Consider the following 15,467-nt stretch of genomic DNA (forward strand, 5'->3'; position numbering starts at 1 on the left):
AAGGAAAATCAATTCTTCTCTTTGCACACAAGCCATTTTTCTGCAGTCTGGAGGACTATGTGCCAAATCGCAATACATTGTTTTCAGATGGCAAGAGTGAATTGTTGGGATGCTTGCTTTGTCTTGTGATGCATCATCAGCAGCTGTTGGGAAAAGAGAAGAGCGTGTAGGGACAGGAAGTTGGAAATTGCTAAAGATGGCATTTTGGTTTTGAGAATTCACAGTAATATGTTGATTTTGCAGAGAATATACTAAGTCATAATGCAAAATAATTTCAAATTCTGGTATATTGGAGCAGAACCCAACTTTCTTGCCTATGGTAAATGACATTCAATACTTTAAACAAACTCATTCAAAATCATTCATATCATCATGCATCTATTTTATTTCAGCTTTACTTCAGTTAACGGAAACTTTTTAAAATAGTTTTAAAGTTATTATAGTTAACTGAAATGAAAACATTTAAACATTTTGTTACTTGAAATAAAATAATCATTAAATGAAATTTAAAAAAAAATGCTAATAATTTCAAATACTGGCCATATTGGACCAAGGTCCAAAATCAACTTTTTTTGCCAATGGTAAATGACATTCGATACGTTCGATACACTAGCCAGTATTTCTGTGAAATGTCATTTGAATCAACAATTTTGCTCTACATCAGTGCTGTTTATTTTTTTGAATAATTCACAATTTATTTAATTTGGAGTAATTTGGCCCTTCATAGCTGTTACTGTTAAACTATTAAAAATCAGTAATTGAAAAAAAAAAAAAAAAAAAAAAAAAAAAAAAAAAATATATTATATATATATATATATATATATATATATGAAAAACAAATGAAAATTAGAAATGTTGGCTTGGCAACTAACTGAATTAAAATAAGTTTAAGTACTAAAATGACTAAAAGTAGATCCATCTATCTATCGATTTGACAGCACTAATGATAATAAATTAAAGCGAAATAGAAACAAAAAAAAAAAACTAATAAAAATGACAAGCACATAACAAAATGAAAAAAAAAAAAAAAATTGAATTCAAAATATTAATAATTAACAGAGAAGTATATGAATATTACTAAAATAACACTGCTCCAGTTCACATATTTATGTTTGTGTGGTTTAACGGCCAAAATGTGTCTCCACAGTTCTGGAGAATAATTTAAATAAACAAAAATTGCTTCCTACTAGTTAAACCCCTGAAGGCGAAATAATCCTTGAATAACACTCACTGACATTTTCTTCAGCAGACAATCTAGATCTCCAGCTAGCAACTTTGTTTTGACACTCGTGGAGTTAGTTTTGGACCAAAAGTCATTCAAAAGTAATGAAGAGTCAGAAATGCTTTTGGATTTACCATTTTTTTAATTGAACATTAAAACATTTTCCCATGAACCTCCAGCTTCAAGAGCTCAGCAGAATGCATTTAGACAATGATGGGTGTAAAGCAGCTTTCATCCAAACACACAAATCATCATCATCAACAACAAACAACAACAACAATCCTCAGTAATATATAACTATATATCTTAAAAGAACCCATCACCATCACCTAACAATAATAATCATCATCATCGGACTGCCTCATAACAAAATCAACAACCTTGTGTAACACTGACCCCATTGAGGTCTCGGTCATAAATGTCCAACGCCTTTATCCTTTAACACCAAAAATGACAGAACACACAGATAACATCATAACCAAACAGGAGTGAAGTACAGAATAAAACATGGAATAGATTTCGAACCTGTCCGTCATTTCAGGTAAGATCAGTGGAATTTATTTCAACCAGGTGTATTGCTCCATTGACAAGAATTCATGGAGAAAAAAGGCTATAATTACTGAGTATTACAACTCAAGGATCAGGATGTCTTGGAGAACATCAATGCACCAAATTGTAACAGTGGCCACATTTAAACAATCAAGGAAAATTTACGAGTGCATTCTGAAGAGTGTGTAGTGATTCCATTTAAAACTATATATGCACTGTAAAAATTCCTATATATATTTATTTTTTTCTTTAAAAAAGGCATTGAAATTGGATCAGGTGCTTGTTTACACTCATAAGGAAAAATACAGCTATTTCAACACTTCTGAAGAGCAACAGATGCAGTTTCTCGAAAAATGGAAATGTCTTTCACCATCTCGCACGATTATCACCCGATTTGATGCGATAAAGCTGACAGATGACTCCGCATCCTCTTTTTATCACAGTTCGGCCATCCTAATGAGATGTCCCGGGACCCCAAACACTGGAATGTTCTAGAAAGTAAGCACAGGATGAATAAATAAAAGCGATACCAAGCTAAAGGGAAAAGGAAGGCGCGGGTGACGCACTTTTCACTGATATAGCAAAGCCAAAGCTGTCCTGCGATATGTACAAATGCGCAAAGTCCCTTTTTTTGATAGCAGCAGATGCGCCCCTCTGCATTTGAGCCCCTCTGCCCTGAATCTCGAGTAAAAGGGAATAAGAATACATACACAATCACTCACACACAAGGCCGGGGGTCAAACACCGTCACCGTTGTGAATAAGCATGACCTGAGGAACACGATATTCCACTCACCGTTCATGCAGTTATTGAAAAATAAAATAAAGCAATAAGTTGGTACAGCACTACCTCAGTGTTGAGTAACGGCCTGACACACTCCACAAACACGCCAAAGCCAATTGCACAAAACGAAACAGGCAACACATTTCTTATTTCTGTCTGCACAACAGATAAGCTCTTTTTTTCCCCCGACTGGAGCCATGAAAGGAGCGTTTGGACCCTGCAGGGGCTGAGGGAACATAAGTCGGGGTATTGTGTACAAGCAGCTGGGAAATCTTGGGCAAGCAGGCCGGCCATGGCAAGATTACAAATGACCAGCAACAGTAAAATGTACAAAACGCCCATAGGCACCTCTCAGAAAAGTGCAAGGCTCTCCATTTTATTTACCAACTCCAGGCGCTCTCAGAGCCTTACGTCACAATCCATCAGTCAGATCGCTTCATTCAGTTCCATGTCGGCTACCCACCGAGCGCCCTAAGGTAAGCTGAAAGAAATTTTTGTACACCCTAGTTTTTTCAGTTCCTTCTTTTTATCCCCGAAACTTCTCTGCTGACTCAGTATCTATAAACGCACGGTGTTAATTCGCAAGGGCTGCACATTTTTTCCGTTAGCGTGACTTTGACCGGGGCTGAAGTATGGAAAAAGTTTGGCTAGAAACTTCTCTCTGTAGGTGTAGAGCCAGGACATGTCGTCGGCGTTGTAGAAAACCAGCAAACCTTTGGGGTAGTCCAAGTAGACGCCCACTTTCTCGAGCTTGCTTTTTACGTTGAGGCGCGTCCAGGGCTCGGTGCAAGCGCTGTATTGGTTACCGTCGTGCATGACGATGCAGTAGAAGCCTCGGCTGGGTTGGATCTGAATGCTGCCCTTGCGGTTCACCGTCTCATTGGCCACGCCGATCATCCACTGGGTTTTCTCGGACACCATCACTTCCCAATAGTGGACGCCCCCGGAGAAGCCCTCGGCGCCCAGCACCGACACCTCGACGTCGAAGCGGCGCGGCGAATCCTGAAGGGGCTGTGGGTGAAGGTTCCCGTACGCAACGATGGTGCAGTCGTCCGACAATATGAGCCGCTGGTGAGCAGTGATGGGGTCCATGGTTAAAGCAGCGGGCACTGGGAACAGAAGGATAGAGGAAATGAAAATCAGTGCATCCAATATGCTTGTTAAGACAGTTATGTTACAGTAGGTAAACGTACATTAAAATAAATAAATAATATATAAATAAAAATATATTAAAAAGATAAAAATGAATAAACAAAAAAAAAAAAACTAAAAACAAAAATAAATATATAAATGAGTACATTTAAAAATATATATAAAAATCTAAATAAACTAAACTAAATAAAAATAAATCTATTTTTATTATCTACAATAAATTTGTATTATTTTATTATAAACATTTTATTATCTAAAATAAATCTAGGAATAAAAAAAACTAAAAATTGCATTTATAAATGAGTAAATTTAAAAAAATATATATAAAATCTAAATAAGCAAAAATAAATCTAAATAAACAAAAATAAATATATATAAACAAATAAATATAAATAAAAATACATGCATACACCAGTTTAAAAGTTTGGACATTTTACTATTTTTAATGTTTTTGTCCCTTATGCTCATCAAGACTGCATTTATTTGATCAAAAATACAGAAAAAAAACTTTAATAGTGTGAAATATTATTACAATTTAAAATAATGGTTTTCTTTTTGAATATATTTTAAAATGTAATTTATTTCTACGATGCAAAGCTAAATTTTCAGCATCATTATTCCAGTCTTCAGTGTCACATGATCCTTCAGAAATCATTCTAATATGTTGATTTATGATCAATGTTGGAAACGGTTGTGCTGCTTAGTATTTCTTTATAACCTGTGATACTTTTTTCATGATTCTCTGATGAAAAAAATAACAACAGCATTTATTAAAAATAGAACTCTTTTGTAACAATATACCGTTCAAAAGTTTGAGATCTGTAATTTTCTTTCTTTCTTTGTTTTGAAAGAAATTAACACTTTTATTCAGCAAGGATGTGTTAAATTGATAAAAAGTGATATTAAAGACATACTTTTAGAAAAGAATTATAGACATAAAGACTTTATATTAAATGTCATTATTATAATTTTATATGCCTTTAATACCTACGGCAAGCATGCACTCCACAATCATGTCTGGATTACATGCTTTGGTGTGAATTAAGTTTTCAATAATTCATCAAGTCATCAATTGTTCCTTAACATAATCAAATCACTTTTCTGTTATAGCGGTTAGCGCATCCCGTTCCACCTCTTCATCATTTCCTTTTCTCCCTCTTCCATACTCAACAAAGAGAAAAGGTTCAAAAAGGCTAAATGAGCAGCTGGAAATGGCTGGTCTGGGAGGTCATTCTTGTCAATCAAAAGCGCTGACACAATCACTACCTGAGCTGGTGGAATAATACTCCTCTGAAACACAAACACACTCGCTCTAATTCATTATCGTCAGGTCATTTTAAGCGTACGCTCCTTTGTGTGAAAGCACTTTCATGGCAGGAGCAAAGCTGAAAAAGGTTTGCAGTACTGGCCAGTGTTTTAGCGCTTTTGCCAGACATTGAGTACTTTGTTGAAGAAGGATAAATAAACCCCCATCCATCAACCTCTGCCTGGCTAGTGACGCCTGCAGCAGACAGTCTGCAGTGCCCATTATGGTGCCAGCTTGCTGTGGGTTCAATGGCGGGCAAGTGTGCCAAAGGAATGGACTGAGAGAAGAGCAAACCCTGGAAAAAGAACAAGCTTCCTGCATACAGACAAAAACAATGGACACATGCCACTTAACGAAAAGAGTCCAAACTAGCTTGGACCTGAAAAAGAAACCCGAGCCAAGCAGTTGCAACACATTACGATACGCGGGACGCCAAGATGTAATCCTGGAAAGTTGAGCTACGATGAACTATACATCAAGATTATGAAATGTGATGAGGAAATATGGGGAGAAAATTAATCTTGGGTAAAGAATGCTTATCTGAAGCAATCACTTATCAGGCATGTTATGCATTCTTTTGCACTGAAAAAATGCTGTATGTGCATATTTAGGGTTCATAAGAAATTAGGCTCAGTGAAACAATGCTGGCTTGTTTTCCTGCGGTCCATAGATAGGCATGCCTGCCAGAGACCAAGAGTGAAATTTGCAAAATATTTTCATCTTGGCTATTTAAAACCTTCGCCACAAATGGCAGAGCCAGAAGCCAGTCCAGAGGATAGGATGTCGACATTTCCACTCTTTGACATTGGCAGTTTGCGCTTCAGGTAACCTATAAATAATTTAACCTCTGTCGCCTTGCTTTCGATCCATCTCTGCCTCTCCTCTCTCTCTCTCTCTCTCTCTCTCTCTCTGAGTCACGCAAACAAAACAAGCACCAGAAACAGGCTTTGGATTCAGAATGGGAGGAAAAACAAATAAGGATATTGGAAATAAATTTTAAAAAAAATGCCACGCCAGTACAGAATAAAAGGTTGGTGAGTGCAGCAGTGTGGATGGAAGGATTTGAACTGGATTTGTTTCACGTGACAGGCTACGTGTCGGCCCTTGCCTATTTCTGACGGTGTAAAAGACGCTGGTAAACTGGAGAATTGATTGAGAGAGCGAGATATTCCCTGCGGTGTTATTTTAAATAATGCTCTGCCTCAGGTGGGTACTGAGGGGGAATGCAGATGGTGGAGGCCTTCAGTGCTTCCTGTCGCAGCTATTAAAATGGGCCACTCGTACAGAGCTCAATCAGATGCATATTATCTCATTCACAGGGCTGTAAACATGCAGGTTGTGTTTATGTTAATTAGATCATCTCTAATTTGATGCACTAACAAATACATAAGTGTTAGATCTCTGGACATGATTACTATATTAATGTACTACAAATGCACAAATAACAACAGGCTATTCAAGGAGATTAATAATTGGATGCAATTACTTTCTAAACAAAATGTGAGTAGTGCTTGAATCTCGCTGCCACAATGCTAGGTTGTTGCTATTCAGCTGAAATAAAATAAAAATAATATTAAATGAAAAAATAAATAAATAAATAAATAAATAAATAAATAAAGAAAATCAGAAATTGGAAATGTTGCCTTGGCAAATAACTGAAATAAGTTTAACTAAACTAAAACTAAAATAAAATAAAAAAAAATTAAAAAAATAAAATAAAATTAAAAACAACATAAAAATAAATAAAAATAAAATAAATAATAACAAACAAGTAATATTTAAAAAAAGCAAAATTACTAAAAATGACAAACAGCAAAATTCCAAAAAAAAAAAAAAAATTTAAATGCAAATTCAAAATACAGAATAAAAAACTATATTAAACAATACATAAATAAGTTATATAAACAATGGTCTGAAAAGTAAAATATACCTTTCGTTGATAAGCTGCACAATTTGAGGTATCATTCATGCCTATAGCACGAACAGTGCTGGCTTTGTTCAAATTTGTCAAGCCAAGTGCATACGAGACAAACTAATTGCCCTGTGCAAATTTAAAAGTTTCTCGTATGAAATCAAGCGACCATAATCTTGACCCACCTAGTCTACAATTAGTGATGTAAAATGAGCTCCAACATGACAGCAAATAAGATTGAAATTAGTGTCTGCACTCAATAGAAAGGGCAACACTTCAGTCCTGAAGTGTGCGCTTGGCTGAACCTCAAATACGTGTGACAGTAATGTCGCGCTTGCCTTGGCAAATGCCGTAAAATTTAATTTTCACTGTTCCGAATGCTTATGCCTGCATAAGCACATGATAATGTTAGCATTGAGATGCTGGGAAGTATTTGTTAAACACAAGCACACATCCTAGATCAAGGTTTACCAAACAGGATTCACAAGGGAATCTCATTAACCCTGTTTGGGAAACCTTGATCTAGTATTTTTGTGCAAATTATAGAATTCTCGTGTGGTTAAATTCCAGGCATAAGCATTCTGAACAGTGAAAAATTAATTAATTAATTACAAAAATTAATTTCCTTCTGGAGGGATGCTTGTCATTTTCTCAATAATGACACATAGTATGTACAATACCACTATTTAAAACTTTAGTTATGGAGTATTACCTGGCGATATATCCAGAAAAAGAGACTTCCAGATTGTGTATTGTAGGGGCCCCATGTATTTGGAAGTCGGAAAGTCTTCATAGGTGAGGTTCGTTTCATGGATCTTTCCCTTTATTCTGTGGAGACACAGGACAACAACTGCATTATTCAAATTCAACACTGGCAACCCACCAAAACCCAAGCAACCGATTCTTCCTCAAAGCCTAGATCCTGTTTCCAAACACTCATTTTCGAATCATACTGTTTTCTACATAGCTGTGCCGACCCTGCAAAGTCAAACAGCTCATATTCACCGTTGGGAATGAGGTCAATCTGGGCAACACTGCAGATCACTTTCATTAGTTCAACCCTAACATTAATCATGCTATTCCTTTCCCATATGGCTAACTCATTCCCCTCTCGTCATTACCAAAAACAACGACTGATACACATCCATTCAGAAATGCGTTTCTCTTTTAGAATGGCTTAAGGGATTAGTTCACTTCAGAATTAACATTTTCTGATAATTTACTCACCCTCATGTCATCCAAGATGTTTATGTCTTTCTTTCTTCATTCAAACAGGAATTAAGGTTTTTGAGGAAAACATTCCAGGATTTTTCTCCATATAGTGGACTTCAGCAGGGAACAACGGGTTGAAGGTCCAAATGTCAGTTTCAGTGCAGCTTCAAAGAGCTCTACATGATCCCAGATGAGGAATAAGAGTCTTATCTAGCGAAACGATTAGTCATTTTCTAAAGAAAATAAATCTATATACCTTTTAACCACAAATGCTCATCTTGCACTGCTCTGCGATGCACCACGCATTATGTAATCATGCCTCGGGTTCGTTTTTTTGGTTTAACGCGCCGCGTTAAAAACTGGCCGACCAATGAGATTGGTGCTTTTGTTCACGTGCCCTGAGCTGCTGAAGTTACAGTAAAACACGACTTGGTGGCGCTCAAGCACAAAACAGTCTTGCCGAGCACACAAGACGACGAAGAGAAAGTAAGTAGATGAGGAAGACCCCTACAAACTATCCCTGCATCTCAAACAGCTCCCTAGCTTCCTAGGTCGTGTATCAGTATACCATTTAAATGAATGTGGCCGACTCCCTGATCAGTGCCCTGACTAGTGAACTAGGGAGCTGATTGAGACGCATGCTATGGGTGCTCTGCCAGTTCTTGGCCATACCAATAGATGTGTATTATTTCTGTATTTTTGCTGTTTTTTTTCTTTTACATTCAAGAAATATAGTTGAGAATGTCTATTTCATAAATGTTTATTTGCACTACTGTTTCTGACTACCATCTCTCATATATGCCATTTAATATCCGCATTTTTATCTTCTTTAACTTTATTAATATCATATGTTTATTTGCACTACCGTTTCTGACTACCATCTCTCATATATATATATGCCATTTAATATCTGCATTTTTATCTTCTTTAACTTTATTAATATCATAAATATGCAGTACCATTAAGCACAAGCACCACATACTGTCAGGGAGTGAATTTGCACGTTCACTCTGCGCATCGCCAGTGAAAATCGCTTGGGTGTGAACATAAAAACTTCTCAAAAAACGCTGGGAATAAACGCGTGCGATATTCGTCCCGGTGTGTACAGGCCTTAAGTCAAACGGCCTTTACAATAAAAAAAAAAAAAAAAAAAAGCTAAAACAACGATGTCGGACGATTTTGAAGTTGGAGGAGAAAATGTCTACATCTACGTCACGAGTGACCTTTCCAACATGATTATGTAACGTGTGGTGCATCACAGAGCTAGTGCAAGACAAGCATTTGTGGTTAAATTTTATTTTTTTATTTTTTTATTTTATTTTTTTTTTTAAGAAAATGACCGATCGTTTCTCTAGATAAGACTCTTATTCCTCGTCTGGTATCGTTTAAAGCCCTTTGAAGCTGCATTGAAACTGTGATTTGGACCTTCAACCCACTGAACCCCATTGAAGTCCACTATATGGAGAAAAATCCTAGAATGTTTTCCTCAAAAACCTTAATTTCTTTTGACTGAAGAAAGAAAGACAAACATCTTGGATGACATGGGGTTGAGTAAATTATCAGGAAATTTGAATTCTGAAGTGAACTAATCCTTTAAAACTTAAATATTTAGTGCAACAATGATCCCTCTACCCCCTAACTAACCTTAACCTAGTCTGTCTCTTTTCTGACTGGGTTCCTGTGACATATAGCAAAGGGCAATGGTCACATACATAAGTCAAATAACCTGACTTGCCTTGGTAGCTTCCACCAGCAATACCCTCCACGAATCACTTGCTCCCTGACCAGCAGTTACAAGAAAAAAGACAAAACGTTTTAGACCAGAGAATCTCAAACTACCACACAAAACACCCTCAACATACGCTCATCCACTCATCTCCGAGCCACACCGCATCCTTAGTACCTGTCCGACGTCAGGGCTATTCCTTCCAAGAATTCGTGCCGGCTGGTCTCACTGAGTCGCTCCTGAAGGATCTGGATCCCTTCCTTGACGTCACGGAGCTGTTGGCTGTAGCGCTGGATCTTGTGCTCAATATCAGAGAGCGTGCGCGCCGTGTCCGCCTCCAGTTCCTCCAGCATGCTCTTCTGTCGCTCGCGCAGGAAACGGTGCAGTCGCTCGAATGCTTCGCCGATTGTGGCACGAAGGCTCTTTGCTGATGACTATAAAGTAGAGAAGAATGTTAAGACTTGTTAGGCTAGACTTTGTTCAGTTAAAATAGTACAAGCCGTTTCAAATAACAACCCTTCACTACGCACTGTGCATACACTAATTGAGATGTCAATCAAGCATGTTTGTTTTTAAACAAGCATTTACTCTAGGGCAAATGGGTGCATGAGAAAATCCTCATAATGGCTGAAAGTTTCTCTCATAAATTTACCTGAAGATATATACACTACAGTTCAAAAGTTTGGGCTTTTTTTAAAGAAATGAATAAATTTATTTAGCAAGAATTTATGAAATTGATCAAAAGTGACAGTAAAGACATAGGGCCCTATAATACACCCGACGCAAGGCGCAGCGCAAGTGTGTTTGCTAGTTTGCGTCCGGCGCCGTTCACGTTTTTCCATTCAGCACCACGTCCTTAAATTAGTAAATGCATTTGCACCAGTTAGTGCGCCCATGGGAGTGCTGGTCTAAAAAAAGAGGTGTGTTCAGGTGCATTGCCGGCGCATTGCTATTTTAAGGAGCTGAAAATAGACTGCGCCATAGACCAACTCAAACCTGGTCTAAAGTCTAAAGTCAATGGTGCAATATTTTTTTGTTAGAGCGCGTTGGTAGAAACTGCGCCTCTGGGCGCATCCACAGTGCGTGTTGACTTTGCTTATTACACACAGGGATGCGCATCACGCAAACATGCCAAATATTAAAACAAAAGGATTACAGTGTAAAAGAATATTATTGTGTAGGCCACATAAATATAAAAATGTAATGATGAATAGTCATTGCGTGTATTAGAATTAGGCTACCTATTTTCAATTCAGCCTATTACTACTTATAATGATGAACGAAATTGGCTAATTAATTGAACAATCGTGCCAATACACACACATATATATTAACTGACTCATCGCGCGGAACTATTTGAAAGCCTGCATCCAACGCAGATGACTGAAAGATTGACTGGCCACTTAACAGGTAATTTAAGCAAAACATCTGATGCCAGAAGACGAGGACACAATCACTGCTAATTCATCCCACGCCTTTAACTTTGCGCACGAGCAGATCGGTTTCTTCGCTTGAAAAGCGTTCAGCTTTTCCGCCAACAAATTCCGCCAAGTAAATAGCAATCCACCATGGCGCGAGCGCATCTCGCTCTTAAAGGGAATGGGAGATGACACTCTGATTAGTTTATTGAACGTTACGCCCATTACTCATTAAGAGAATAGGGACAACCCATTTCAAAAATGCGCCCCGGCGCACGGACCGTTTTTCCGTTGTTAAAATAGCAAAAGTGGATTTGGACACGCCCTGAGTGCACCTGCGCCGTGCGCTTTACACTTTGCGTTTAGATTGTTAAAATAGGGCCCATAATGTGACATTTTGTAATGTTACAAAAAACATTCTATTTTAAATTTCTTTAGTTCACTTGAACTTTGTTCAAAGAATCCTCATAAAAACATTGATGCATTGATATTCATCAACATATTTATTAGTTTTTAAACCGTATTTGATAAAAAAAAAAAAATGCAGCCTTGGTGAATATAAGTATTCCTTTCTATACTTAAAAAAAATTCTTACTGACCACAAACTATTGAATGGCAGTATACATGTCTGTCTGCACAAACTTACTGTTTCATTTTGATCTCATGATTACAAAAACTTGTCATCAAAAGATTTATTTACATAATTGGAACAAGCTGGCAGTTCATTTGCCTACAGTAGAGTACATTCTGTGTCAACAGTTTTTATTAAAAATTATTTACAATTTTTAAGCTACTTCGTGCAAGCATTAAAGGGATAGTTCACCAAAAAAATAAAAAAAATCACTCACCCTCATGTTGTTCCAAACCCATAAGACCTTTGTTCATCTTCAGAACTTAAAAGAAGATATTTTTAATGAAGTTCAAGATCTTTCTGTCTTTCCATTGGGAGCAACGTAACTACCACATTTAAGGTCAAGAACGGCAGTAAAGACATCATTAAAGTAATCCATGTGTCTCCAGTGGTTTAACCTCAATTTTATGAATCGACGTGAGTGCTTTGTTTAAACACACACAAAAACATAATTTACCACTTTATTTAAGAAAATATTGACCTGCACTCAAGTAGGGGGAGCACCACGGCACATGCATGTTGTGTTGAATCAAGACCGGAAGTTAATATAAATTATTTTGTAAATAAAGTGGTAAATTATGTGTTTTTGAGCAAACAAAGCACTCGCGTCACTTCATAAAACTGAGATTAAACCACTGGAGTCACAAGGATTACTTTAATGAGCTCTTGGATTTCATCAAAAATATCTTCATTTGTGTTCCAAAGATGAAGGAATGTCTTATGGGTGTGGAACGACACAAGGGTGAGTAATTAACGACTTTTTTGGGTCAACTAACCCTTTAAACGCTAAAATAACTAATCATTATTTATTTAGTAGTGTGTCTAAATGAAGCAAACTTCATACATCAAGTTAAATTTGACCATCAAATCTAAAATTGTGATTATGCATCCATGTTATGTAAAGATAATGGTATATGCAGTCTGAGATGTTTGAAAATGGTGGTGTAAGTAGTCAATGACAACCTAGACAGGGAAAAGATGGTTAGAAAAAAGCACTGTCCTAACCAGGCATGACATGACAATTTTCAAGCATCCAGTAATTTGTGTGTCTGAAATAAAATACAAAACCACAGACAAACAGAGCATATTTGATGTTTAAACTGGAGTGTGAACTGAAACTACGGAGCTACTCATGAGGAAAAAAGAGAATTTAGGGAGCGGAAAAATGCCTCATTGTGGATTCAAATAGTTATGAAAAGTATAAATAGTATATGAAAAGAAATCAACAAGATATTATATTGAAATTATATGATAATTATACACATACATATATTATAGATTTTTATATGTATTATTATTTCTGCAGAGCTAGTGGAAACTGCCTCATAAGAATGCATCACTAGAGAAGGGGACACGGTCTAATAGTCATTGGAAATGGCATTAGGTTGCTCCTCCCTCAATCTTTGGGGTTAGTGTAGGACAGCCTACATGATTACACATGCAGACGAGCAGATGAGCAACGAGATAAAAGCGAAGGGTTTGATGCAGAACGTAAAAGAGAATTGTGAAACTAGCTAACAAAAAAAAGTCAAAGAGATAAAACAAGATGTTTCTGAGAAAACCGGTCATCTCCATTAAAGCGTAAAGAACATCAGTTACAGTCGACGGATCAAAGATCTGAAACCTCAAGGTCGAATCGATGCAGGACAGAAGCCGTTCCACTGATGGCCGTCCATACAAACAAGGCAAGCTCAGAAACGTACTATATTTCCTTTTCTTTCTTCGCCTACAATAAGAACTGGAAAAACAGACTTCACCGATTACAAGATTACTCCTACTAACAAATAAAATAAAGGACTTGTTCCGCTTCTGTCTTTCCAAAGGGAAATGTGATTTTCTTGCCACTGGGAAGATGAAATCCTATTAAGATCACGTCTCGCTCTGGAGTCATTTGCATCGGCTGAGTCAGCCCACCTGGTGTCGCCTGATGGATGATTGGGACTTAGTGATGCTGAAGTGGTGTTGGTCTCTTGAAACCATTCTCCCCATGGGCCGCGCTGTCTCTATTTAAAGCCAGTAAACACGTCCCATGAGCCTAGTGTGATTCGGCCTCCAAGCAGCCTGCTCGCTACGACATCTGCTAATCAGACACATCTTTCCTTGGGGTCTTCCATTCAGATTCAACATCGGCACTTCAGACGAGAGGGTCTGTCAGCAAGCCTGCCGCAGAGCTAAATCTAGAGCATGCTAGCGGGGAGGTGGCAACAAGTTAAAAACGTACAAGGCAAACATGAACTAGAAGTATCATTGACATGAGCTACATGCTAAAGTTTAATTTTTGGGGTTAGAGGTTCGACCGTTCAAAAAAGTTCAGGGTCAGTATGAAGTCACGATTTGTAGCAATAATAATAATAATAATAGTAATGCCTGTTTTAGTACCACTAATGATATGATAGTTACTTTACAAGATTAAAGGTCAAACACAGCATTTAATCAGCCAGGTGTTTAGGAGTTAAAAGTAAGCTTACTTTATTATCATTTAGAAGTCATGAGCCCGCTTTATTACTGTATTCATTTTACTCCATAAATCCACTTCTCAAAAGGTTGTGCTGTGACAGCTCTCTTGAGACAGCAAATGTAAAATAACCTGCTGTCCTCTTATCTCTACAGGAGAGTCTGGGCTGCAGGAGACATTTTGCATTGATGGTCCTGAATGTCAATGTCAAGCGTCTGGCTCTTCGTAAGCATCTTAAATCACTGCATCAATAAATCCAGACAGGATACGTTTGGCTGGTCAATGTGCACATCTACATTTTACAGGGAAAGAACTGAAAGATACTTTCAAGATAAATATGCAATCTGTATGATCAATGGAATGAAAACATGGTTTGCTTCCATAAAATGCAATCACAGGGATAGAAGTAGAGTTTAAATCAACTTAAGAGGCTACAAGGAATTTGTTCTTCAAAAATTCAGCTTGTAACAGGGTCTGCAATCCATTTGACTTCTGTAATATAAATCCTGTGGAAAAGGATAATCAATAGAAAAAAAAAAATAAAACTTGATTTTTGTGCATTAGGAATAGATTAGACTATAAAAAGAGTAAAAACTAAGAATTTGAAAGCATTTTGAAAGCGGGAGTGGGAGCATTTGAAAGCAGGCGTCTATCAGCAGACTAGTCCGCGATAGACGCCTGCTTTCAAATGCTCCCGTGTGCATCTCGGTAAGTGCTTGGCTTTTACAGCGTTGATCATTGAAACCAATCACAGACATATTCGCTGAGACGTGAAAACAATGGCCAATCAGAGGCGTTTACGAATCCATTCAACAACACTCAAAGCGTCACATTTTTAAAATTTCAGCACCGAAAAGATACGGAAGTCGGTACTTTTGACAACTCTACAAAGGACTGAAATAATATTTTACGTATTATCTCAATTTTAAAAATAAATAAAATGTATAGATAAAAGGAAATATTTTTTTTTATTTCTAAATAGAAAAAAATAAAAAATTGAAAAATATATATAGATAAATAAATACAAGACAAATAAGTCAAATACAGACAGATAAAATAAATAGACGAACAAATATTATATATATCCTAGTAAAAATGTAA

At 37.0% G+C, this 15,467-nt stretch overlaps 1 protein-coding gene across 3 annotated transcripts in view; it reads right to left on the bottom strand.

The window, feature by feature from the left end:
• Positions 1–1,344: 1,344 nt before the first annotated feature.
• LOC125256255 (E3 ubiquitin-protein ligase TRIM62-like) overlaps positions 1,345–15,467 on the bottom strand; it is a 54,485-nt gene continuing 40,362 nt past the window's right edge. Inside the window, exons 4-8 of one of the 3 annotated variants that reach the window (XR_007182082.1) lie at positions 10,040–10,296; positions 9,872–9,916; positions 7,637–7,752; positions 2,338–3,663; positions 1,345–2,262 (exon numbers count right to left, since the gene is read on the bottom strand). Coding sequence is in view for 2 of the 3 variants with exons in the window: in XM_048172083.1 (XP_048028040.1) it covers positions 3,113–3,663; positions 7,637–7,752; positions 9,872–9,916; positions 10,040–10,296 (969 nt within the window). In the remaining variant the exon portion in view is untranslated. Of the gene's footprint in view, positions 3,664–7,636; positions 7,753–9,871; positions 9,917–10,039; positions 10,297–15,467 lie in introns of all 3 variants that reach the window. The other 2 variants (XM_048172083.1, XM_048172084.1) reach the window with 2 other exon arrangements.

This window comes from Megalobrama amblycephala, linkage group LG21 (assembly GCF_018812025.1).
Source record: "Megalobrama amblycephala isolate DHTTF-2021 linkage group LG21, ASM1881202v1, whole genome shotgun sequence".
In the NCBI taxonomy this organism is placed as follows: Eukaryota; Metazoa; Chordata; class Actinopteri; order Cypriniformes; family Xenocyprididae; genus Megalobrama; species Megalobrama amblycephala.